This window comes from Daphnia carinata, chromosome 10 (assembly GCF_022539665.2).
Source record: "Daphnia carinata strain CSIRO-1 chromosome 10, CSIRO_AGI_Dcar_HiC_V3, whole genome shotgun sequence".
Taxonomy (NCBI): domain Eukaryota; kingdom Metazoa; phylum Arthropoda; class Branchiopoda; order Diplostraca; family Daphniidae; genus Daphnia; species Daphnia carinata.
The window spans coordinates 4,722,433-4,749,604 of record NC_081340.1 but is presented as its reverse complement, the minus strand read 5'-3'; the positions used below and the strand labels follow the sequence as shown (position 1 = coordinate 4,749,604).

The 27,172-nt window shown below is 42.0% G+C and overlaps 2 protein-coding genes across 2 annotated transcripts in view; both read left to right on the top strand.

The window, feature by feature from the left end:
- Positions 1–22,198, top strand: part of LOC130696314 (netrin receptor UNC5C-like) — a 56,753-nt gene extending 34,555 nt beyond the window's left edge. Inside the window, exons 4-15 of the mRNA XM_057519399.2 lie at positions 391–756; positions 6,451–6,738; positions 11,156–11,338; positions 12,033–12,197; positions 12,306–12,350; positions 18,219–18,377; positions 19,948–20,135; positions 20,212–20,428; positions 20,538–20,798; positions 20,874–21,040; positions 21,143–21,954; positions 22,024–22,198. Of these exons, the coding sequence (XP_057375382.2) occupies positions 391–756; positions 6,451–6,738; positions 11,156–11,338; positions 12,033–12,197; positions 12,306–12,350; positions 18,219–18,377; positions 19,948–20,135; positions 20,212–20,428; positions 20,538–20,798; positions 20,874–21,040; positions 21,143–21,954; positions 22,024–22,198 (3,026 nt within the window). The remainder of the gene's footprint in view (positions 1–390; positions 757–6,450; positions 6,739–11,155; positions 11,339–12,032; positions 12,198–12,305; positions 12,351–18,218; positions 18,378–19,947; positions 20,136–20,211; positions 20,429–20,537; positions 20,799–20,873; positions 21,041–21,142; positions 21,955–22,023) is intronic.
- A 1,949-nt stretch (positions 22,199–24,147) lies between these two features.
- LOC130695912 (probable ATP-dependent RNA helicase vasa-like) lies at positions 24,148–26,143 on the top strand. The gene is made up of 8 exons (XM_059497304.1): positions 24,148–24,157; positions 24,214–24,284; positions 24,465–24,641; positions 24,702–24,800; positions 25,080–25,442; positions 25,507–25,784; positions 25,839–25,934; positions 26,004–26,143. The coding sequence occupies exons 1-5, from the start codon at positions 24,148–24,150 to the stop codon at positions 25,389–25,391; spliced, it is 669 nt and encodes a 222-aa protein (XP_059353287.1). The 3' UTR covers positions 25,392–25,442; positions 25,507–25,784; positions 25,839–25,934; positions 26,004–26,143.
- The last annotated feature ends 1,029 nt before the right edge of the window (positions 26,144–27,172 follow it).

The following is a 27,172-nucleotide window of genomic DNA, read 5'->3' as shown; positions in this document are numbered from 1 at the left end:
TAATGTTGTCTTGTTTATTTACATCGCATCACGAAGGCAGACCCACAGAGGCGCAGACAGTGGGAGAAGAGAGGAAAAAAATTGGAGGAAGAAATAGGAAAACGAGACCCCCCACCTGTGTTGCTTTCTCTGTTCCTTTGCCATATGTCTAGTTAGAATTGGGTCTTTTTTCTTTTCACGAAATATCAGTGCAATAACTGGAATTTTGGGAACCGTGGGGGCAATAGGAGCAGCAGACACTTGCAATTGAAATCAAGTTATCCAACTGTTAGTCTACAGTTACAGCAAAAAATGAATTGCTTGATTGTCTTCCATTCCTCGTTCTGCTTACTGGCCCTTCTTTTGTTTCTCATTAATGAACATGTATACACTTTCCAAATGTCCGAATAGGTGGAGCCTTACTAGAGGATCCTTTGGCCACTGGCCGTCCTGGATCGGATTCAACGGCTCCTCTATTCCTGGAAGAGCCGGAGGACGCGTACGTGGTCAAGAGCAAAGCGGCGACGCTCTCTTGCCGCGCCGCTCACGCTCTGCAACTCTACTTCGTCTGCAATGGCGAAGCGGTCAGGACCAAGCACCACTCGGCCCATGAATTCGTCGACCCCATGACCGGCATCCGCCAGCTCGAAGTTAAAGTGGACATTACTCGGAACGACGTCGAAGAGTACTTTGGGCTGGACGGCTACGGTTGCGAGTGCATCGCCTGGTCCTCCTTCGGGCAAGTCAAGTCCCGTCGAGCCAAAGTCATCGTGGCGTGTGAGTCATCACTCTTTTATCTCTCTCCTTTTGTTTTTCTTTCAGCTATGGCAGCTAATTATCGTCGCAAAACAAAAACACAAAGGGGAACGTATTTGGTTCCTTTCTTTTGTCACTTTTTTTTTTTCTCTTCGATGTTTTTATGGTAGCGACACGTCTGTTGATGGATCGACTTTGGTCGACTTTTTCAAATCGTATTGAATTTGGGATAACGTCAGTTCGTTTGACGTATTGCCGCTTTCGTTCTTCAACTCGATTCGTTGTCAGGGCGATGCAAAAAGAAAAAAGAGAAACAAAAATTATTCCTTGGCGACGCCAATTCAGCCGTGATGCATCGGCAATGTCTCTTTCAGTTTCTCGGTTTCACTTGCGTGTCCTTCTTGACGTTTAATATCCACCAAACTGCAAAGAGTTATGAGGACAATGTATTGAAGATCTATGGCGTATTGAGGAACAATTCGTGTCACTTTGCCCATTGTTTCTGATTTACGTCTCGCACCCGGGCAACGACCATCGCGCCCGTCGTCATTGCCGCGTGTAATTGTTTCGTCTTGCTTCGTTTGTCTTTTGAGTGGGTTGAGGTCGAATTTTTGTTGTTGACTTCCATTCGCATGAAAGGAGCAAAGCTTATGTATGTCTTTGATCCAGTCATGTGTTACGTTACGGAAAAGAAGCATTAAGTTAGGTAACTCTCTGTTCAAAGTATGGCATTAGCTTTTCTTGGTTTGACTTGCTGTTTAAAGAAAATCAGTAGCCCAAACGAAATATTGGATACAATTTGGACTCTCTTCCTGTGCGTCCCCCAACCAATGACGAAAATCGCTGCGTCAAACATGTAGAATGACAATGCAAATAACAAGTTTTTTTTAGTTACTGTAGTTTTTCTTTTCCGCTGATCATTTGATCGGTAACTACGCCCCGTATCCCCGTTTGACAGCGCAACAATGGAATGGGAATGTTAAGTTGTTCTTTGGTTGCTGCTGTTGTTCTGCGTTCTTAAAATAGGGCTCTTATATTGTGTCGTTTCAATGGGGTGTCGGTTTTGTGTTGCAACAGCTACTCCTTTTCTCGATCGTAAATTCGAATCTAAATGTAAACCGCACGCGAGCTCCTTCGCCAGCCGTTTCGCCTCCCTTTTAATTTGGGCGTCAACGATGCGGAAATCTTTCAACATATTTTTTTTTTCCGTTTCCTTGAGTAAACTGAATGGAAATCTCGTTTCCGTAGATCTATTCCTCCTCGTCTACTGGCGATAACTAAAGAATTTCAATCACTTTACCCAATCTTTATTTCGTTTCATTTAAAGTCTCTAATCGATTGACAAGCATTACGTTTCCCTTTTTCTTTCAGTTCCATTATTTATTTATTTATTTACATTCTAATGTTACTTCAATTGATTTAAAATGCTTTCGTAATTCAGTTCCGGCTTGCAACGTGTTATTTATTATCATTAGCCATTTGATTGCGTTAAAAGAGTATGGCTTCTCAGCTGTAAGTCTAGGAACGGTATTTGTTTACTGCTTATCGACTTAAGGTATTTGAAGCTCAAACATAAAGTTGCTACTGCCATTTGCTGATAACGTTCAACTTCTGTCGTCGTGCAGATGTTTGTAATTTAAAAAAAAATCTACATACGAATTTATATGTATTTATAGTTTTTAGAATTATAACTTGTTCAAATTCGATTTGGGAAGTTGAGTGAAACGTTTACTCCCTCACGCTCATTTTTTTTTTTTTTTTTTTTTCCTCTCGTGGTCGCTTAAGTTACCGGCCATGTTTTTTTATCGACCTAAAAAAGGGAACGTGAAGAAAAGAGGAGGTTTCAATAGTGTCACGTTTATCGACGGGGCGAAGTTGACAGATGCTTAATGGGCGAGGCAGCTGAAACGGACATTTTTGTACACGCAATGCCAGAGGTTGCTTTTCAAAAAAAAAAAAAAAAAAAAAAAAAAGAAGTTTTTGGTCACTAGTTTGATAGTCTCTTAATAATATTGCTAGGTGATTTATCCATTGAAAAGAGCTGGTCGATTCTTGCTCCGAACCGGTATATTTCTTATTCGACAAAGGGACAAGTCCTATTTTTCACGCAGCTGTTCCGAACAGCCATCGAAAATTGTGGCCACACTGCTAGGGGGTTAGTTCACGCGCGTTTTGAAGAAGAAAAAAAACAGGTATGCGCACGACATGGCTATCGGCAGTGACGCACGACTCCGCCTTGATGAATATTAATTATCCTTACGTTCGTCATTTCGGGACTTGTACGTTTCGTTGCCACTCGGATAGCGAGGGAAATAAAAAGAAAATAAGCGTAAATTTTTCTCTACCAAACCCCGTCCTTTTTTCTATATTTATGGTACATCTTGTGGTTTTTTTTTTTTCCTCGGGAAGCAACTCATTTGTTGTCACATAGTTGTTTCTTTTTCCCTTTTTACGTCTACAGGTATTTTACCGTGACGCCATTTCTCTTTTTTTTTCGAGTCTATTGATGCGTTCATGCTGACAGAAAAGACACATAACATAAATCGGCCGTCCCTATTCCCCTACGTCGTTGTGGGCTCCGCTTGAAGTCCATTTTGATTTATCCGGATGTATGTCTCACGAGGAAGGGATTTCAAATCAATCTCGTGGAATTGCTATCATTACCGGTCCATTTTCTTTAATTGAATTGCCTGTCATCAATAGAGGGATAATAGTCTTAGTTATTCCAATTCTAATTGAAACCATTTCGAATCAGCACAATGATTTTTTTCCCCATCGATCAGACCTCTTTACTTTAATTCACTTTACATGAGGAGCACGAAAGAGGCAGACGACGTAACTTTAAGAGATTATTTGGATGTTTAGAAGTGTTTTCACGTTTTCTTTTTGTTTAAGAGCCCCTAGAACCGTGTGGTCTGCCATTTCTCTTGGCTTTTTTTTTTTCTTCTCGAGACTCTTACTCTTCAGCTTCTTCTATTCAGGGAAAGCCAAACGTAGCTAGCATAGCTGGAGTTTGTATGCGTCAGCGAAACACATCCATCACGTCGTTCTTTACCGAAAAACGTCCTTATTTTGGGAGATGTTGAAAATCTGTGTTTAACATGTCGTGCTAATTTCTGTGTCCCTGGGATTTGTTGTTTCCCCATTGTACGGTGGGCTACATCTGCTGCTGGTTTTTAACTGTCGGCTGAGTCTTTAGCGTGTTAGCATGTTGTCTTTTAGGGAATTCGACTTCCGGAGTACATTGGTAGTGGAGTTTGCAACTTCGAATATGCGTGCAGGTCCTCGTTTTCCTTTTCTTATTGCGCCACCCACGTGACCTAATATAGCGATATTTTCAACAGGTAAAAAAGGGAAAGATAAAAAATAAAGTTTTATTATTTTGACGCAGTAAAAAAAAAAAGTAGACGAGGTTTTTAACGCCATACAAGATTCAAAAAGAGAAATGCCTGTCGTTCTCACACTCGTTACGTGTTTTCCCTTGCACTTATTCTCCGCCGCACGTTGGCGCCGTTGTTTTGTTTCCATCGTTTCTGGCCTGACCAAAATGATGATGATGATGATGGTAGTGGTGCTGGTAGGTAATGATCCTTCGTCTGCGATGACTGAGCACCACGAAGCCCCGTGTCTGTATTACCGTAGATTATTATCCGCCAAACAATTCCAACTCCCGTCAAGTCGTACCATAGCTGCCGGCCCTGTAGTTGTGTTTAAACAGCCTTCACGCTGAAGGTACGATGGGTTTTACATTTGTAGTCAATGACGGCCGAGCTATTCGAACTCATTCCACCATATTCACTACATAAAGCGTAGCCAATAAAACAAAGGAAAGGAAGCCAAAACCAGCGAATGGAAACAAGTTTATTCCTCGTAATCGTCGTTTTATTTTGCGGTAATATCATCCTTGAACGACGAACGCGACTGCTGGTTGATGGCGTCTTACAATCTAATTTATTTTTACTTTTTATTGGTCTATAACCCTCCCAAACTAGCTATACAGTCAAGACATTGTCCGCCCTGTACGTGATTGGTTCTCGTCATGTTTTGTGAATTTCAAAGGAAGGAAAACAATTGCTGAGGCAAAATGTTGAAATTTTTATTTGCCATTTTTAGTTTCTTTAGTTCTGCATTGGCGAGATATTTTTATGTACTCGAGAACCCCTCACGCCTCCACCATCTGCACGAAGAAATAAGACTGGAAAACAAACAGAGTAAAAATGAATCGCGTGAAACGTGCCTACCGTTTTATGATAAGGACGAGACATTTTTGGCGCCACAAGAGAAATCTTAAAATCTATAAAAGTACAACATACGCTTAACATTGTAAACAAAATTAGGATGATTGCAACATTCAAGTTGTGTCCACTTTTCCTTGATGGACGTTTCTTACATAAACGACAAATTCCGTCTTTTTCTCATTGGTTGTCATGTTTTAGACCCACTGTAGCAACGGATTCTCATATATGCCCTATTATTATTGAGTTTTCTTTGGTGGTTTCCCAATGTAAAGAAACAAAGCAATGTTTAACAACTCAAACTCGTCCAGCCCGAAATTTTGGATAATTTCCATTGTCTTTAGCTTGAGGGTAGAAGAGAGAGGAAGGCAGCCTTCCAACTGTCGTTAGAAGACCATTGCCGATGCAAATGAAGTCTGTGCTTACGAAATCATAGCAATCGCAGCGGGTAGAGTTTGAAGGAGGGAAACAAAAGAGCAACAGCCGTCGGTCAGCAGATGACGTGTAGGAACGAAATTTCGGTTCTACACATGTAAATGCGCCTTTTCTCCGTTTTGGTGAAGTTTTTCTTTGAAAACTTTACGAGGCTTTGGCTGATGTATAATCAAAGGACGGATGTCTCACGCCCATTCCTTGCTTTTGCTTTTGTTTGGTGTTTTTCTTTCGCGGCTATTGTAACACAGCTGAGCCTATAGCGTTGTTATATGAGGAGGCAGTAAATAAATGCAGCTACTAGAGCGGACTGGGCTGAATAGCGCCACGGCTGGGATTTTCTCTTGTCGGTTCTAAATCCATAAAAATAGTCTCCGTTCTTTTCTCTGGCCATTCGACGCTACCACAAGATTCATTTTACTCCAAGCAAAGACTTTAAGACGCCAAGAAATGCGATCGATGGTTTCTGTTTTATTCCCTTTCTTTTCTTGGCTTATTTCGAAATCAGAATAAAGTGGCCTCTCTCGCACCACCACACCCTTGAAAGTTTTTGGTAGAAAAAAAAAAGATATCGGAATTGCGAAATCGATTCCGTATTCATTGCCAAAAGTTGGGTAGAGTTCCGTGGTTAAAAATTACATTCGGCCGAAGTCATTTGTGGTTCAATCAGGTCCGGCTAATGAATCTAGCTTCAAGTTGGTGATTGAGCAGAGACTTACCACAAACAAGGACGTTAATGTCTGCATGAATCGATGCAAAAAAAAAATCTAGACGCTGCCATTGCAAACTGTTCCAGTTGGGCGATTCGTCGTCGCCTTGTTTGGTCGTCCATGGTCGCTTCTTATCTCTTGTAGAAAATTTTGTTAAACCGCAATTTTGTTTGGTTACGTTGAGGTGAAACGTCCGCCGCACGAATAAACCTAAAATGATCAAGATAATTGTTGTGCTACCCTACTGTCTACCTCTTTTCGTTTTCCCTTATTTTAAATTGCCATTATAAATATGACACAATTTTTAAATTCAATTCTTCTTTTATTATCAATTTCAGTTATCCGTAAACATTTTAATGAGCACCCGTACTCGCGTAGTGTTGAGCTGGAGCGGCAAGTGGAATTGCGCTGCCTGGCACCTGACGGAATCCCACCGCCGGACGTGACGTGGCAGAAGAATGGCGTGCCAGTTGAGCCTAAAAGGGAAGGCAGCAACTTGATCGTCAGCAGCGAGGGACACTTGCTGGTCGTCCAGGCCCGTCTGGCTGATATGGGCAATTATACCTGCGTGTCAGAAAACGTTGCCGGCAAACGCATCAGCGATACGGCCGTTCTCACCGTTTTGGGTACGTACCGAACTCGTTTCCTTTTTCTATTGTCTTAGTTCTTTCGAAAATGTGCGGAGGAATAATAAGACACGCCAAACACTTGACGGTACCGAAAGAGTTTGACTTGGGCGGACAATATCGAATGTATACGAATGCGCTTTACCTGCTAAGAAATCGATTAGAGTCTGCGTGAAATTAAACTCATGCTATCACGCAATCCAGTTCCGTACGTAAACGATTCAATTGTACCTTTTGGACTCCTTTCTTTTATATTTTTCCCGTTCATCATAGGGAATAACGTTTTTTGGGGCCAGTTTGTCAAAGCCCATTTGCGTGGCAATCGCATTCCCAACCTATTTGGATAGGGAATGTTATTCATCGCCTTACGTTTTTTTTTTCTTTATTTAAATTTTCGCCAACAGCTGAGAAACGAAAATGTTGTCTCGTAGAAGTGACGCTTAACATAATGGTGGGAAATCATCCATCACGCCTTCACTTCATTTATTTCCTTCTTTCGTGCACAGACGTAGAAGATAACAAGGCTTGACTTGAATTCAAATAGGAAATATATCAAAATTGAACTGGAATAAATATCCATATTTTTGAAACGCTTAGATACCAAGAGCAACAAAGGCAAGGTAACATCAGAACAAAATGGGATACAAAAAAAATATGTGGATTTGGTATCCAAATGAGATGGCACTCACTTGATGGAGGATTTCATCAATTCCTTAGGCACTTAATTCGATGGCAAAATGAAAACAACTCGAGTATACATTTTTTCCCCCTGAAATGTAGCTTGAAGCGATGGAGTAACTAGTTAATGGAAGAATGCAGTCCCTACTTTTATTCCATTTCAAATTAGAAATGGAACTAGAGAATATAAAGATGGCAAACAGCCATTCGTCACGTAACCTAAACCGTTTGGGTTTCGGTGGGGGGTCCCATCATTGGCCATCGTAACAGTTGAATGACCATTTTCAACCTTTCTCTTAAATGGCGAAGACATTACACAAAACTGGCTCCTTCATGCTCATTTTTTAGGGGGGAAAAGATAGGTTAAGTGGTTGTGGGCAGCAAGTTTTTGTGCCCTCTCACGAATTTTCATTTTCAAATTTCTCGATGTCGATGGAATGTGCGTTTCAAGTTTCATCTTCTCCCAGCAAAAGGTTAAAATCTAAAGGCGAAAAATTCCTCCCCTTTCTGTCCCGCCTATGTGGGAAGAATCGATTTAGAAGATCACGTAATCATCTTTTTGCTCTTGATGATGTTGTGTGTGCGCGGCAGCCCTCGCAACACGACCCGCCAGCGCCGAAAGTTAACGATCGTCATGGAGGGCGAAAGGAATGAAAATGCAATGGGTCTTTTTTGCTTTAGTTAGTGGAAGTTCACAATTTTGGCCAGGTTAACAAGTTTCTTGTTGCATTTCCCATTGTTTTCTTTTCGTTGCTCTTGTTGTTAGTTTTCTTGGCTATTGGAGCGTAGTATAGGAAAACAACAGATTTTTTTTTCCATTTATTTTTGTGTTGCTAGTAACTTGTAAGGCGAAAAACTTTTTTTAAAAGAAAAGAAAAGTTGCTCTTAATGGAAGATATCAATCAGTTGATGCCGGGTGACCGCAGACCCCCACAGCTCAGTGTAAAGGTAAAAGAAGAAAAAGAACAGGAACGAGCGCAGGAATTATTTTGGTGATTGAGTCTCATGATAAGTTGGTGATTTAAAGAAAAGCAAAGGGACGACGACGAGTTTCTTTTTATTCCAACGAAAAGGATACCCGACTTCGTTTCTGATGGCATTTCTCTAAAAAGATAGAAGGTCCGTTTGACTGTGTTTTTCTATGTTTGGATTTTCCCTTCGTCTTTTATCAGTTGTGGGGGCTTTGTCTATAAAGGGACAGGTGATGAGACAGTCCCAAAAGATTGGGCTCTCTCGCTCGCTTCCTGCTGCCGTTTCAGTGTGTGCACTCTTCTACCTTTTGCCTTTTTAGTCTTTTTATTATTTGTTTGCTTCGCTTCTCTCGCCTTCCAACACTATTTAAGTTCCACTTTCCTCTTTGGCTTTCTCTCTTCCTCTGAAAGTGTCAATGGTTTTCAACTCTGGAGAAAGGCGTCACCCGGCGACTTTATTTTCACATTTTTTTTTTCTTTAATTCACATATTTTTGTGACTTTATTTGTAATCCAAGTCACGCGTGCCTTGACTATTTTTTCGTTTTTTTTCTTGTTTTTTTTTTACTTTGTTGGTGTTCGACCAATCTCGGTCTTATCGCGCGAATTCGCTACTTTCCTTGTACACATTTTCTAAACGCATTTGCATCGTCCCATTTGTGGAAATAAGCAACGTCGATGGATGAATTTCGATTGAAAATCACGATATCCAAAAAGAAATGCGAGCTGACGAGGGTAGAAGGGCGGTCTTAACCTTGAAATTTCGTGGCAAGTTGCGTGATTGACTGACTCAATTGAAGACCAAATCGAACGATCCTATTTTGGCATTAAAATTCGCTAAGAGTTGCTTTGGCATCCAATGGTAATCGAAGTTTGTTTTAAGCGCTTTGTATCAAACGAAATTTGAAAGATAATGAAAGGGTTGCTTTAGGCAGTAGGCTCTTACCGACAGTAATCCGACGCAGTCAAGTTAACCGAATCGAATCAGTAAAAGAAACTAATATATTCCTGCCGGAGAGGTAAAGAAAAACTGAGAAAGAAAAGGGCATTCTGACTCATCTTCCGTGACCGAAGCCATCGTAGACTACGTTTTTTTTTTTCTGTACTTCTCCTCCTTCTTCGCAGTCTGGTTTCGACGTATGGAAATGAAATTGTTTCAACTCCTTACCAACACGAGCGAGGTACTCTTGAACGAACGAAAACATTTCTCTTTTTTTTTTACAAAGAAAAAAAAATGGAGTCGTATTTTATTCTGTTTCATTACCGACGATGTATGGAGACACTCGATGCGTGAGTCTGCAAGATCGGGCGATTATTCTTCCTTTGGGTTTGGTCTCCGTCACGATGTCATATTGTTTAAGATAACAGGACGGTGTATTACCATTTAGAATGCTCCGGGCAATCGCTAGAGTTCCGTTTCCCATATATCACTCGGCTGTGGGTCAGACAGCGAAGGAATGGCTGGATCTGAAGAGTTCTACGGAAAGCCCGTCCTCTCGACTAGCGGTTTGTAAACGTGTCCGCAGTTATCGCAGATATTGGGCAATTGTCCGGGTCAAAAGATCTGCAAATGTTGATCACGTCGATCTCGCGAGTTAAAAAATTTCATCGAAACAGCTAAATGGAATCGGGTTTCAGACCATGTTTGGTAAAGGGAATGGTGCAGTGCACATGGCAGATATCGGTCGGTCGAGTCGGAGCGGCATTATCATGCTCAACATAGCCTGTGACTTGTTTAAAAATGTTATCTGGCCTTTCACGTTTCATTGAACTCGAAAAGTTTCAAAGGTGCAGACGAGGATCGTTTCAATGACAGCAGAAGAAACTTTCCCCCTTTTTTTCGTTTCTTATTTTGGCGGTTGTCCAATACAGACGAAAACTTAAGTTCTTTTACGGTTAGTAAAGCTCGCCTTATGGGGTAGTTCTATCTCGTTCCAGCCCTTTTTTCTTCTATCTTTACTTGTCAAATGGGAATCAAATCCTTTTGATGTTGGCGACGAATTCAACGTCACTGAGTTCTCCAATGTGATTGGTTAAGGTTTTCACGCTCCGGCAAACGATTACGGGTCCTTTCAAGGAAGTCCATCACATGTTGTCGCACTTTTTCCCCTCTTTTTTTCTATTTAGAAAAACGTGAGAATAGCATTGGGTGCGAGTCCGATAACTTGGACTTGTCAGATGCAGTTCCTGGATATTTACAACAAAGTAAAAAAATAGGTTTGATCGTGGTTTGCCCGATTGTAAACTATGTATGTATTTTCTTCTTGGAATTCGATGTACATCTTATTGATCACTAACGTAATTCAGAGCGTTCTATTTTAATTTTACTGTAACTTTATCTTTAAGTTGATTGTCATTACCCACGAACTTAAATAATCCAGTAGTTGTGTGTAAGTCTATCTTTTGAAAACGTTTATTGTTATTGGAAGAGAAAAAAGACAGCGCATTTTTCATTTCTTTTTCAGTTTTCTTTCACTTCGTACGCTCGTAACTTTGATCCGGAACTTTGCCATCCGCTTTGAGTCGCTACCTTCTTTCGTTTGAAATCAATACATAATATAGTAAAAAAAAGACGGGGAGGGGGGGGGGGGTCAGTATGCTTAGGAGCACTGCCAAGTGGGTAGGCAGTTAAGCTAAAATTGTGCGTAGTATGTTGGCTATGCCGCCATGTTCTCCCATTACGCTTTTTTATTGAATGTAACCTATAATTGTGTTTAGCTGACGCAATCAATCTTGGTAATCATCTAATTATTTTATCTTTTCTTACAGTTAACGGGGGTTGGTCTTCGTGGTCGTCGTGGTCCGAATGTACGTCAACTGGCCAGCCAAACTCCTGCGGTCGTGGGACTCAAAAACGGACTCGATTGTGCACAAATCCAACGCCACTCAACGGCGGCCGCACTTGTCCGGGCTCCAATGTTCAGAAAGGCGACTGTACTTCTATTTGTCCAGGTAAGAAAGATTGTAAAATAAAATGTACCACAAACGTAGCCATAAATCCCTTTCAACCGTTTCACGTTCGACTTTCACGCAACTTGATTTACTGGCTCATACATATGCAAAGAGCTCGGGCACCGAGATTCGATTATTGACTAGAAACACCTCATTTTTTGCTGTCGATGCAACTTTGTAGTTTGTAGAACAGTTGAGTGAGTATAAATCCGTAGGCTGGAAGAAGAAAATTCTTATCACATCAAACTAACGTGTAGATGATTACTGTGGCCGCTGCCGATTGATCGATCGGTTGCTACCAACACCAATTAACTTTACTTCACGAAAGCCACAATGAGGTCCAAACATCCGGCGTTATCTATTATCTCATTATCACAACAAAAAGAATGATTTTTTTACTCTTCGTCATTTGTCTTTGTGATAACTCTTTGTCTGAACACATTTCCTTGTAAGAATCGATTGATTATTTGTGTCATCGATTGCATCGTTCTTTTTCCTTGTGCTGCTGGATTAAGACGAATCCATCCATTTTGGTAGACCTGATGGTAAGTTAATACATAGTCATCCGTTTAGTTGTTTGTTTGGTGACGCTCGTAGATCCTTGTTACTGTTTGGTGAATGTTAGTTTGTTTGAGGATGCCTTTTAAAATGATATCATAATGAAAATGTCTTGTTTTTTTATTTGTTGTTGTAGTCGTGGATGGGCGTTGGAATGCCTGGTCCAGCTGGTCCAACTGCGGACCCGATTGCAAACACCACCGACGACGCTCCTGCACCAGCCCTTCGCCTTCCAACGGCGGCAAATACTGCGTCGGCCGCGACCTCATGTCGGCTAATTGCACCGGTGGAATGTGTCGAGGTAAGTCATTCTTTTGCCAAGTCAAATCTCCAGATGTTGTCCCCTCTTTTAATTTACAACATCCATTTGTCTTTAAACATAATTCAATATCATTATTTATTATTTCAGCTGGAGGAGTTGCTCTTGCCGAAGGACTGGATATCTCCGATGAAGGTTAGTCGCTGTTTATCTTCCTTTCGTTTAGAAACGATCGAACTTGTGTTTAGAAAGCAATTATTCCAGGGATAATATCTTGTCTTTCACTATTTGTTTTAAGCCTTCACTTGTTTAAACATCTCTGTGCCGCTGAAGTTTGTCATGCGCGAAAACGTGACGAAGTCGATATCGGTTCGTACATACTCCTCAGTTTGCTTTCTCTGCAACGGTGGGATTTATCCGTTCCCAACTTTGCTGACACGCTGTTGAAAGAGCAAAAAATAATTCTATATGGAATCCTTCTTGCCATTTGCGGCAACATATTTTTTTTTACATAGCTATAACCAATGTGGAAAGGGGTAGAGAAATTCTTTTGTGCTATTGAATTACGGCTTTTGACGCGGAATATTGTTTCGCATTCAGATTTTTTTATACGAGATAGAGAAATATCTTTGTGCCTCTCTTTCGGGTTTGGAAAAACTCTTTCGACAAGTTTGACATGACAACCGTTTAAATGGATCCTTTGAGGCTACCGGACATTGGCATGGGCTCGTTTATTGTTTATTGCTGGCAATAATTCTTTTCTTCCTGTCGCCTCTTGGGGGAATGACGCAAGAATTGCAGTGCGAACGGTTAAAGTTTCTTGTAGTATACGGCCAGGGACATTTTACACGGATTCTGCATTGTGCCGCCGTCGGTCGTTCTGCGTGATATTGATTATCGGCATCCATACGTGCTCGCACAATAGACAAAACTGCTTTTGGGGGAAGAGAACAAGTCGGGGTGGGCATAAGGGACAACAACAAAAGGGAGTTTGTATCATGAGACACATGTGAGCGAAGAGGGCGGCCGATGAAATGTCAGTCGAGTTGTCGTCGTCTAGCCATCCGACATTGATCCAGCGTGAACAACATCAAGTCACTTCCTTGTGTTGTACCTATTGAATAATGCAAACGCCATCGTCTTGGGAGATGATGAGGCAGAAGGTCCTCGTAGTTGGTTTTGCGTCCCTGATTTCCTGCTTCCGTCCAGCATCCAAACAGTAGATGCGAACCCGTGTTACACGCATTCATCTCATAACAATAGGATGATAATGAAGACCAAGTTTCATTCCGCCGTGCCAGTCCGCGAGCCATTAGAACGACCGCAAGAGACCCATAAAAATCTCAGTCAGCAAAACTTTTAGCTCGGGCGTGCCGTTGATCAACTTCTTCCATTTATTTCTCCTTTCATATAACTACTGCCGCCACCAGCAATCTATTATCATACGTGTTCCGACATAACAATCGGCATTCATCCGAGAGAAGACCTATCAGCAACACGCGCGTGTTTTTATACAAGACATAGCCTTTTGTCTTTTTTTTTTTTTTTTTTTTTTTCCATTGAAAAAAACAAACAAAACAAATCGACTCACTTCCTGAATGCGAAAATAGAAATCTATATTCGAAGTTTTCTGGTATGCGTTAACGATTTATCTCGTCTGATCTCACCACGTAAGGTGGAAGGAAGTGGAACATCGCAGGCATTGCATAAGTAAAAATTGTAAAGTACTGGAAAAGCAAAAACAAATTTCAACAGTGACCACGGGTTCCACCTACATTTGTCCCACGGTTTATTTTTATTTTTACTTTTTTTTTTTTCGTCTCGTTGTTTGTTTGGGTGGATAGTTGGCCTATTCATACTGGGACAAAGCGGCAGTTTTCTTGGAACACATTTATCTACACACGAATTTTATGGACAAGTCTTGATTGTCTCTCCTTTGCGTCGTTCTCTACGTTTTCTTTTTGATTTCCCAACCAGTGAGGTCGTCATTGTTCAAAAATTTCCCCTTTGTTTCGTTCGTGTAATCCAGACATCATTTTTTTCTAATCGCAATTTCTTTCCTTTTTTCAAAATGTTTTTAGCTTTTCGCCGTACTGTTTTAGTTTCAGTTTAAATTTTCCTTCTAACTGTCCTCAACCGAAACAATTAACTTTCAAAAGGCACTCGTCCTGTACGCAGATTATCAAACGATTTGTTTTTGCTATTCTTGTTTTACATAAAAAAGAATCCCGGACACTCGTTTCGATTTAAGTCCGTTTTTTCGTTTAATTTAAAGAAGGATGGCAGGAATAAATTAACTGTTGTGTTGTTATCAGACTTGAAACGCGTGAAAGAGCGAATAGTTGAACGGCTGCCAAGTTTCTGAAAGAGACAAAGTCGGGTAGGGAAGGGTGTGTCGGAATTGCGCGCGAAATCATTCCACTTGATTGTTGCGGCTGGCTTTTCGGATCAATCTGAAGGTTGATGATGTTCTTCTTCTCCTTTGATTAAGCATTGATCCTACGTGTGTGACCTTTCATGGTGAAACCGTGGAATGTTATCAAACCCGGATTCTAGTCAGATACGAAAGGTGAAAGACATCTTCCACGGCACAAAAAAGGGAAGAAAAACCTTTGCTGTTTCATTCACTGTGGGCGTCGCTGGAGATTGATGCCATCCCATTTCATTCCCGCCTCTTGTTCAGACACCTCATTTGGACTGTCATATACCTTGTGAACGAACTGAAGCGTATAGCTGTGACCTGCGGCGTCACGCGGGAATGAAGAAGACGCTTTTTCTTCTTTCGGTCGGGGTCATAGAGCTCAGCTAGGGTACGGAAGGCGATGACAGTGGGAGTGGCAGACATGCTTTGCCTGCTGTCAATTGGAATAAAACAAAACAGAAGAAACACGCAGGACTCTTTTTCTTCTTTTTTTTTCTGTATAGAAAAGAGAAATTCCGGCGCCGGAAGCCAAAATGCGTTGGAGTGTTCACGTTGTCTTTTAACTCTTGCCGCGTTCTAATTTTAAAAGTTTTTCATTATGAAAAGAAAAGACGGAAAACGTAGACATGACTGCTGCATCGTTTCAAGTTAGTCCCTAATTGAGTGACGCCATTATTTTATATTGACTGGACCGCGAGTTCCCGCTTGTCTTCACACATTCTGACAGTGCGTGCATGTGCGTTCGTGTTTCCCTTAGGCTGCGTAAAAGGATATACGGAGGCGTAACGGTCATTGACGATGGGACAAGGCGACTGTATCTCGTAGACATTGTTTGTTGGGTTATTTGGAGAGTCTTCTCTAAGTTGTTTAATAAAAAGAATCTCGCATCCTGGCAGCCATCCAAAATGCGTCGGCGTCGTCTTCAGCATCGTTTCCCTCTATCGTAGTAGTTAAGCTTCCGCTAATAATGTCAGTCTAAGAAACTGAGTTCTTGTGCGTGTACCGCTAGTATACCGTTGATGCTTCTATCATTTTGTTCCTTTTTCTTTTGTTCAATTTTCTTCGTCATACTCTTAGCGAAGAGATGGCGAGATAAAAAGAGAGCGCCCGTTCTCATAGATCTGACCGTTAGTAATGTCTTTGTCGATTTGGACGCTCGTAAACAGGGATATATGGCAAACACAACTACTCTGGTTTTCTTTTCCGGATGTTTCCAGGCCTCTTTCTGTTTCGTAGCCCATTTTGGACTCCTATTATTGATGGTAGCTTCGCATTTTGTTTTACACTTTTTTATTCGCTCTTTTTTTTTTCTTTTTTTTTTTTTTATAATCAAGTCGCGCTCATTTTCGATTCTCTTTGCACTCTCCCGCAATCCATTCATCCCGCACTCTCTGTCTGGGTCTGTTCTATCTATTTGAAGCAGCGTACGAAATTCAATTGGATGCGTCGAGTTGCGCGCACTTGACATGTAACTAATGATTCACTTCGGACGGAAGAGCATCAAGCAAAGCAAACTCCCGCTGGGGGGGGGGGAAGGGTGGTGATGGGGTTGTTTGGGCCTTTTTTTTTATTCTGTTTTTTTTTTTTTTTTTTTGTCCTCCAGTCAGCCAGTTAGTGTATGGGTGTCATCCATGGAGTTGGATGAAAAAGTGTATTCAGTCGAGACACAACAGTAGCCAAACTCCCCCCCCCCCCCTCTTTTTTTTCCTTCTTCTGCCCGATTGCGCCATCATCATCCAACTCTGGCTAATATGCGAAGTCTCCCTTCCCTTTTTCCCGTATCCCACCCCCGTTTCCTCTTTTTTTTTGGGTTCGTTGAGACGATAATAGTTGATGTATAACAGGCCAAGAAACGTCGACGTTGACTGAATGCTGAGAGTTTCCTCCTCCACCCTCGTCCAAGATCAGTGGACCGTGTCGGCTTTTTATCGTCGTCGTTCGGATGCTCAGATTTACAACAACTCACCCTCTTCTACCATGAATCCTGTCTAACTCTTCGTTGTCGTTTTCCCTATCCTAGTTCGTCTCTTGTGCTGCCCTTACATCCGAGTATCGTTTCGTGCGCAACAAAACAGAAAATGATGGGTATCTGGATCGATGCGGATAAATCACTTCATTCTTTATCTTTGCCATTTTTCTTGCTCGACATCATTTGCATTTCGTTCCTTTCTGAATATTATTTAGTTATTGTCTTGGCATCGTTCCCGGATATACGCAGTAAATTCGACGTCATTTGCCTGCCATGATCCTCACACTTACGCGCGTAAACGACAGAGTCCCTTGACAATAGGTCAAGAAATCCTTCGATTCCGGGTTCACGGTAACCTTATATCTGGTTTAAATCATTCATACCGTTGCCAGAACACACCGAAAACATTTCTTTTTCTCATTTTTTATCCCCTTTAAATGTGTTCGAACGCTTTGACAAGTTCACCCTTACTAGCATTGGCAAACATAGTGTCTTTTAGCTTTGTTTTTTTCCTTCATCTAAGAAACGATATGGACATTGTCACTTCATTTGCGAAGCCTACCGAAAATTGAAGTTCACTATTCACCACAGATGACCTCCGTCTTCTTTAAAACGTAGTTTCCTTGTTTCATTTTTCATTCTACTAACCACCCCTGAAACCAAACACACAAAAGAAGGGAGTTAATCAGCGTGTTACCATTAGACTCTCCGGAGCTGAGATGCTAGTAGACGAATGCCTAGTGACCCAGTCTACCCAGATTTATTCCTTTTTTCTTTTAAGTATTTTCTCCCCTTCCCCAACCCATCCATCACAATTAAGTCAGTCTCAAAGAGACGACCTAGACGAGAGCACCGAGCAAAAAGACGAAATACGAATTGCAGAGGGGCATGGAGAAACGGGAGGAGCAATTTTTTTGGTACGATCAGGGCAGACAGGGGAAAAAAAGAAAAAGAAAAGGGTGTCTATGAATTTGATCATTGCGCTCCCTCTCTGTGTCGCCGATCGAGAGGAAACATGAGTTAAATAGGAAACTGAAAGTTATAACTTAAAAAGTTTGTCTCATCCATCAAGAAGAATTCTCTTGGTTCGAACTCGACAGTAGAACGAACAAATTCCTCTTCAACTTTTAAAAGGAATTTTGAATTTCCAGAAGTGCGAGTTCAGGGAGTTTTTAAAATGCTTAGCGCCAGTGTATCAAAATATACGACGAAACATCTGCGTGTATATAATGTTATAATCTTCATGTACGAACGTCCGCGTACAAGAGCTTAAACTAATCCCTGTGCGTTATACAAATGCTGAAAAAATTCGTTTAAAGTGATTCATTGTGGCACTTGTCGGGCTTTAAGCGAGATATCGATAACATTTCACCGTTTCATTTCATGCTGTTTTTACCGTACCTTACCGATTTGAATTGCACGTTAAATGACCACATTCGTCTTTCGACGGTCAGTTCTTGTTTTGATGGCCCTGCGGTGTAACATGTCATCGGATGTGGCACGAGTTTTGCAATCCTTTTCGATCTCGAATTTCACGTGCCTTTCTTGTACCCGTATTTCGTGTAATCGTACGCGGTGCAAAGAAAACTGTTGCGTGTGATCCGTGAAAACCATACCCCAGATATCGAATTTCTTAATAACGCATCGTTTCTTTTGCTTTTTCTATTTTTAGCAACGAAAGCTGCCCTCGATACGGACGTTGCCCTCTACATTGGATTATCAGTTGCCGTGGCCGTTGTCGTCGTCTTCGCCGTCATCGGTGTCGTTATGCTGAGGATCCTGCGCCGTAAACACGGCGGACATTCGCCCATGTTCCCCGTCGGAGCATCAGGTAAAATGCAGTTCACCACTTAGTTCACCATGTGCGAAATGCCAAATGGACTTGATACTGCCATCTAGCGATGTAGAAAGTAATCCTGTCGATCGGAAATGGACTGTAATTGTAAAGACCACACTTGAATGGACGAGTAGGGAAACAAATAGAGGGGACAGGTGGATACGGCTGTTAGTCATAGCCAAAAGTAGCCTTTCCCACAAGACGAAAGTGAAGTAGGCGCCACTTCACTCGACTAAACCAACAGACAAACAAACATAGTGGCGCGTCGACTTCCCGAGAGTTTTGCGACTTATGCCATGGATTTTTTTTTTGTTCTGTTATGCCACAGTGTGTGTTTATTCAACAGACCCTCCTCGTTGTCTTTGATTTTGTCGCGGAAATTCCACAACGGATAAGCTCTATCAGTATCTTGTGCTAATCTAGACGAATTGTTGGCTTCCGTCTAAGAGTACGTTCAATCGAACATTTGAAGATGTCCAATTCAAGTTAGTTGTTTCGATTCAGCCTCAATGCACGCACGAAAATGGGAGAAATGAACAAAAAGAACAGCCCAAAAAATGATTATTTTAGTTTTTTTTTTTTTTTTTGAATTCCACGTAGCAAGTTATATAGGGAAACGTTCAGAAAAACGAAATTCGGAGCATAAATCACTGGCACACCACTGCGGTCCATATGTATAGATGTTAATATTTATTTATTCTTTTCGTTTTGTGGTTTGTCAAGTGGATGCTGGGCGAGAAACGGTCAGACAAGGGTGGCGGAAAGGGAGAAGTAAGAAAAAAAAGGCAAATCAACTGGTTAACGTGTATGCACGTAGCAAACACTAAGGCCGCACGTTGTGAACAACTATTTTTTATTTGTCCAAACTCTTCAACCTTTCCGTCATTTATTTTGTGATGACGATGGTCGTCTTGTTTCCATTCAGTTTTCGTTTTATTTTCTATTTTTCTTTTTTCCATTTGTCCAAACAACTCGTTCTCAATGCATTCGTTGTTTGTTTTACGTTTGCCCACCTGTCTTAGTTTTATTTTTCACGTGTTGTCGCACAGTCTGATTTGTGTCTTCGTATTCGATTGGCTTTACCACTGGGGAAAATAACGGACATGGCGAATGGGAAGGAGGAGGGAAAAGATTTAGGAAACGTTCGAAACCGGAAACTTGAGTCTGGCCATCAGACACGCGCATACTGTTGTAAAATACCAAGAAAAAGGGGCGCTCTTATTCTTTTTTTTTTCTTTCTGTCGGCGTTTGTTTTCTTCCACGTCCTCTTTTCGTCGTCGTCGTCCCCCGCCCTCTCCGTTTTGACTAGCGTTATCTTTTCCCTCCCGCCGTCTTTCACCAACTGCGAGACTTAAGCAAACACACTTTGCAAGAGGGAAGGAAGAAAAAACATCGATAACAAGCTTCTTCTTTTCTTATAATTCATTTGCGTTTTGTCCCAAGCGATGTGGGTAGGCGCAAGTAAATCGAGCTACACAACAGCACTTTTGCGTGATTTGGTTCATTTGGTTTTCGATTATCGTTTTAGAATTGTGGTTTTTTAAATGTTTCTTATTCCGTACAGAATACGCTACAGGCTATTACACGGATCAAGAAAAGAAATGCCTCGGTATCCAACCGGATTTAACCCAGAACGCAGGAATGGGTGGGGTCAACCAAAGTCCCCCAGCTCCAGCGTATTGCGAGTATACATATTCTGAACCAACAACTTCCGGCTGTGGTTCTGCCAGCAAAAGCGGAGCTTTAACTCCCGTAAGTATTTGAGTTTGTTAGTTGCGAATTGGCAATTCTGCAGATCTATAACATCGATTTGATTCGTTTTCCCTAGATAAGCGAACATCATTACGACGTTCCGCACTTGGTGAGCCCATCGCCGCCTCCATTTCCTTCCGGATTAAACTTGATGTCAACGCCCGATGGCGAACCGCCCATAAGCTTGATGTCCCTGGCCAGTAGTCCACGGCCCTCAAGCAACAATACTAGCGTGGAAAAGACGCCACATTCGGATTCGGAACAAAGTCTCAGCTCTACCCTGTCGTCATCATGTAAAATTCATTTGAATTTCTCGTATTTTTATTCTGCTTTGTTTTTCTTTAGTTAACTAAATGTTTTATTTATTTATTTTTTTCCCCCTTTTTCATTGGTTTCGTTTAGCAACTTCAGGTTCTGCTTATGATGTCGACACGCTTCCATCGCCTTCGTCTATTCGACCATTACCCGGCAGTAGCACGATACTACCTGCTAATGAAGTCGGATGCGTCACTATGGCTACTGTGACTTCTGCCGGTTCTCGACTAGTTTTACCTGACGCTGGAGTAGCTTTGATGATCCCTGAAGGAGCGCTTAAGAACGGCCAAGTGCAGGAGCATTATCTGGCTATTCTTCGTGAGGATCGCTATCGTCCAGAAATCTCAGGTAGAAAGTCATTTGCATTTTCTTTTCTAAAACATCGTCACTCATTGTTAATGTTTATGTTTTGCTCATTCACAGAATGCCAAACGTTACTGAGTCCCATTATGCTGTGCGGACCTTCTGATGTGGTTTTCAAAAAACCAGCAATCTTGAGTTTTCAGCATTGTGCTGCTTTGAAACAGGGCCAATGGAGTTTGTCCGTCTTTTTCAGTGACTCTGCCCCTGAAGATCCACCGAACTGGCAGGTAAGAAGCCGTCCACCTAGTGGCACTAGTATTGTATTTGTTGGATTGGTTTATTTAGCGGAGCATTCCAAAACCTAAACTGAAACTTGTTGGATTACACAGAAACTTGTGACGCTTGGCGAGGAAACAATAAACACTCCAGTGTTTAGTCAAGTGGATGCACATCAATGCCATCTTGCTGTGGACCAGCTGGGCCATTACGCTTTAGTTGGAGAATCTGCTTGTCCTAGTGGCGGAAATAATCCAGCCACAAAGACCCTACGCTTAGCAGTTTTCTCTCCTCTTGCTGCCAACCAACACTCACTTGAGTACGGTCTTCGATGCTACGTGCTGGACGATACGATCGCCGCTCTAGATGCGGTTATTTCGCTGGAACGACGAATGGGGGGCCGGCTGGTGGACAAAGCAAAGTCCTTCTACTTTCAGGACGGTGGATTTCCCCTCTGCCTTGGCCTAGATGAACTGAGCACCGGGTGGAGACTGGTGCAACGTGAAATTCACCAGGAAGTTCCATTCTCACAAGTGTGGAGTGGCCGAAGGTTCGATCTTCATTGCGCTTTCACATTGGAACGGGACAACCGCCAGGTCAATAGTCTGAGCTGTCGGATAGCTGCACACCAGCCAGGATCTCCTCATCGTCAGTCAATTCGCATCGCCCTTGCCGATTTGAAAATGTGCGTCGGTAAAGTGCCGTCCAGTCCCGGACTACCACGAGCCTTGCGCTCCCTGACTGTCAGTAGTAATGGCAGTGCTGCATCGTCTTCAGCAGCCAGCCACCTCACAACGTTGGATCCCAAAGCGCCCGTCTTCCGCCTCCAACCATCCGTTCGACGCCAACTTTGCCAACTCCTTGATCCACCGAATGCGCGATGTAACGATTGGCGATTACTGGCACAGCGATTGAGTGTTGACAGGTAATTTGTGTTACACCGCCGAGCTGAGGTGGCATTTCTAAAGATTGGTACGTTCCATCTGATCAACAGGTACATCAACTATTTTGCCACCAAGACTAGCCCGACAGAGCATATTCTCGATCTGTGGGAGGCCCGCCATCGCGAATCGAGCGCCGTTACGGATCTGCTCAACATTCTGCGAGTCATGGGACGCCAAGATGCCGCCACCGTGCTGGAACGTTCCGCCGGAGGACCCTGGATGTAAAAAACAAATAATTCAACCACGCAGTGTCATTGGAATCGGCGATCTGGCGCGCTTGTGATATGCAGAATTTTCGGCCTTAACCCGCATATTTCTTTCGAGAAACTTCACCCCCTCAGTCCTGATACCTAGAACTTTTGAACCCCAGCAGCCGTATATCTTTTTCACAACTTTCACAATTTCGACATAGAAGTGATCTCGCGACTGGCAAAGACTATTTCTTACTTTTCCAAGTCTTAATTTGAACTGCCCTGGTGGAATAGTGCCTCATCGTCTCCCCAAAACTCTTAAAGCTGCAGAAGGAGCTTAGCCAAAATAACAAATTTCTTTTGTCTACGGTTCACTGGCAAACCGTACCTGTAAAGAAAAGGGTACGCAATTTCCTAGACAGAAGCGGCAAACGCATGGAACAACGGCGAAGTGTTCCAATTTACATAAGCAGGTTATAACATTGTACATTATATGTTTCACTTTCACTTGTCATGTCAAGGGAAATCATTTCTTAGTTCTATTTAGCTTGACCTTTTATAAGCTTTCGTCGGATTTCGATTGGCTGTTCTTGTACATAAGGAGCTGCACTCATAACAAAAATATGCAAACATTACCTTACTCTTGAGTAATCAAATAAGCGACAATTTCTAATTATTAACATTGTTTTGTTGTGCTGCCATGTGTGCTAATTGTACAGAAATGTCTATTACCAAAAAAAGATATTGAAACATGTAAACCCATTTTGTCTACAGTTGTTCAGTTAAAATTATTGCAAGTATTTGTCACCGTAAGGAAGAATACAGAATGTTTGGATACACAGCCAAACAGTTTAAAACTGTCGGTGCATTACACTTTTCTGACGAAAATTTTGCAAGAGGGTATTGCATAACTTAAAGAGCTAAATGATGTAAATTCAAGACTCCTCAATGCAGTGCAAAATGGGAAACCTTTGCTTAATGCACATCTGGATTTTTGAATGGATATGGGCTACCTTACCCGTGGCGTTCGTAGCGGACGTTTGGAGAACCCTCCAAGGTCCTACCCTCAGCTGGAGGGTCGGGTCTGGAAGTCGGGCTTATTATTTTAGTCGGGCTTAAAATTTTTTCCGCAAAAACTGACACTCATCGGAATTGGTTGAATATCACAGGATTAATCGTTTTTGAAATACACAATTGATTCCTAGTTAGTTCTCTACATACACTCACCGAATATTTCTACTGCATCACGCTAGCGCTGTACCGTACTGGCGCGCCAGCATTGCGTTAAATATTCGGTTTGTTTCAAAAACGATTAACTTAATAAAAGAAAATAGCAATTTTCCCGGAATCACCATTCAATTTTGAGTATATCGTGTGATATTCAACCAATTCCGATGAGTTTCAGTTTTTTCAGAAAATTTTTTTAAGCCCGACCGAGAAAAGTTGGGCTTATTTAGTCGGGCTTATTTAGTCGGACTTAAAAATTTTTTCGGTCAGTGTATGTAGAGAGTTAACTATAAATGTGACCGGTAGATGGCGATAGGAGTAAAACAGAAAAAAAGGCCAATATTTTTTATTTTTATTTTAGGTAAAATGGATGTATGGCAATCCGTTTTATCCAAAATAAAAAGAAAAATCTTGGCCTTTTTTTTTTACTTTAAATTTGTTTAAAAACATTTTATTTGTGACGGATAAAGTTTCTCGTAATGACCTTTGCGTCCACAAGAGGCGCCTTAAACCGTGACTCATCGGGTCTTTTTCAGGCATATTTCTAGATTGGCTTAACGCGTGCAGTACGCTGTCTGCACGCGCAAACATTTGTTTCGTTTTGATCTACTTTTTTTCTGTCCAGGGTCACAAGGTAAGTGTTTTCTTGTATTCCTAGTGAGATTACTTTAATATGGTTTTGTTTAACAGTTCCGAGAAGGACATTTTGCCAGAGAGTGTCCACAAGCTGGTGGAGGCGGTGGCAGTGGTCCGTTGATGTCACAAAGTAAGATGAAAATATCGAAAAAGATGTGCGAAGTTAACTTCTTGGTGTTTTTATAGTATGGGGAAGGGGACATCTCTCGAAGGATTGTCTACAAGGGGGCGGTGGTGGAAGTCGTGCCTGCCATGAGGTAAAAAAAAAAAAACAACAAAAAGCATTTTTAGTGTTCATTTTTAACGAAGAAGAGGGCCATGTAGCAAGGGATTTTCCACAAGGAGGAGGCATTGGTGGCAGCAAGTGTTACAGTGCAAACATCAGTTGTCTCTTCACAAAAATATATTATGTTACAGTGTTCATTGTTTTACCCCAGTGTCATGAAGCTGGCCACACCTCGAAAGGCTGCCCTAATCTATTCAGTGAATTGACGGAAGATGGAAAGCCGCGTGAGCAATACATTCTGGAAGCTGTGATATACGATGAAAAGGAACTGAATAAGGGCATCATCTGTGGGGAACGCTTTAACAATTTTGTTAAAGTTGTCCTTCAGGTAAGCCATTTCTCGAAACTGTATTTTATGATTTAAAAATATCTATTGGGTTTGCTTTAGATTACAGGAAAAGATGTACCTCAATACTTAACACCATTCGAAGAAGCCGGCCTGTGTCAACTACTAAACCAACACCTGTTCAGAAAGCTTCAGTTGCAGGTATTCTTGCCAAAAGAGATTTAATTGCTTGTGCTGTCACGGGCTCCGGCAAAACGGTAATCCAATTAATTAACGCTGTGTAATTTTTAAACCTTGATGCCCTCGTACTGACTTGATTCAAATGGGTCGGTATGAACTGGGTAAATTGAAGTAAAAGTAATTTTGAGTGGGCACGCCAGTAATTGCGACTACCAAAAGGTCCAATTGCATCACTACTCAACAAACCCTTCGTGATATTCGTTGATTAAGTCATCTAAAATTTTACATTTTTTCATGCAGGCGTCGTACTTGGTACCGGTTTTGAACATATTGTTAGAACAAGGTGTTGCTGGTGCGTCTCATGCCATGGGGCAAAAGCCAGAAGTTGTAATTGTCGCACCCACTCGTGAATTGGCCATTCAAATTCACCGCGAAGCGTGTAAATTCTCCTGCAGTTCAGTTTTAAAGTTTGTGATTATATATGGAGGAACTGTCACGAGCCATCAACGGTCAAATCTTCAAGCTGGGTGCAATATTCTTGTCGCGACCGCGGGGCGATTCAAGGATTTTCTCGACGGTGGAGTATTTGACTTCTCAGGGGTCAGGTTTTAAATTTTGGACGAAGCTGATCGAATTGTCAACCATCCAACGGTGAATCCGAAAGTATGTTCTCGATTGCTTTTGAGTATGAGATTCGACTGATGTAATACTATTTGTTTCTCTGTAGGGAATCCGTCGTGTTGTATATTTTCGGCTACATTCCCAGATGAAGTAGAAGCGCTGGCTGCGACGTACATGGAAGACTACATCTTCGTCACAACAGGCATTGTCGATGGCACCAATCCGGATGTTGAACAGTGGTTTTTTCAGTGCTCGAAAAGAGATAAGAGAGCTAAACTGATCGAAGTTTTACAAGATCTCGGTGATGCCAAGACTATCGTTTTTGTCGACAGCAAAAAGACGGCGGATTTCGTCGCTGCATTCTCGTGCAATGACAACTTACAAGTAAGAATCAAAACTGTTGGAATTGGGCAAAGTGTCTTAACTTTAAATGTCTAGTCTACCAGCATCCATGGTGAGCGTCAACGAAAATCGTAAATGTCTCTTCCGAAGCGTCTGTCAGAAAAATATACTAGCAATCAACTCACGAATCATGTAAGGTATGAAATATATATATGAATTAAGAGTTTTTATGCCTAATGGTGTTTTACTGTCTTATTATAGATGAACAATAAAAGCCGATGTCGAGGTGACGAAGAAAACAACACGTCGAGGTGCTGTCAAACGTGTCTCCGTTCCGGAGAAGGAAGCGCCGGAAGGCAAAAGGCGTCGTGGTGAAACGAAAGCCAATAAATACGTTGCTGGATTGGATGATGTAGAAATGTTAGACGAAGGCAAAGGACACGCTGCCGACATCCACGCCAATCACATGCCAGATGAACCGGAGGCGAACAATGGATCGCCAGTCACATCCGTCAAAAGTGGACGATCTACTCGCGCAAAGGGCGCACTCAAAGTTCATTTTGACGTGGCCGAAACGGCGCATTCGCCAGTCAGATCCACCAGTTCGGCGCGGACGACGGCTTCACCGGCCGAGAAGAAACTCTCTCTCCAGCTGGAACGCGACCCCGACATTGAGATTTTGGCCGCTACAGCCAAAGAAGAGGAAGAGAAAGCACCGGCCGCCAAACGTTCACGACAAAAGAAGGGCCCGGCAGTATCTGCCGCAACAATGGCGGATGAACCTCCGGCCGTGCCGGCCACGAAACGGACACGTGATGGCAAGAAAACAACTAGCGAACCTGAGCTTGTTAAGGAGGATACCTCATCGCCACCACCTCGACGTACTCGACGTACTAGAAACATCTAACAGCAAGACCCATCAATGAATTACCTATTTTGTTTTTCTTTTGTTTTACCCATAATTTTTTACCCATTGAATAATTTGTTCACATATCGGATTCTATTCTGCTTTTGGGTTCACTTCTGTACCTCTTTCCCCAAGTTGACCTCATTACGTGTTCCTATCCATGCGTTGAGGCTCACTTGATTATAATTTTTTGTTCTTTAAATTTTGTGTCCAATTTTCATTCTGAGCGACGCCCAAATAATTTTGAAGAAATACAGATTTTGGTACGGTTGGTTAAGTATTTCACAATTGGCACGGATTTGTGTGTGTGTGTGTTACTGATGTTGGTGGACCTACTGCGCGAGAGCCGCAACATGAATTTATCTTTCCCAGCAATACATAAGTTACTATTGTAAACCCGAAAGACAACCAGCCACCTCCTTGTTTTAATTTGGTTTTTGCATAGTATCTTCCTGTGCGAGAGAAAGCTAAAAAGTTGTGTCTTAAATTTAATTCGCCGCCCATATTGAAATATGTGGCAACG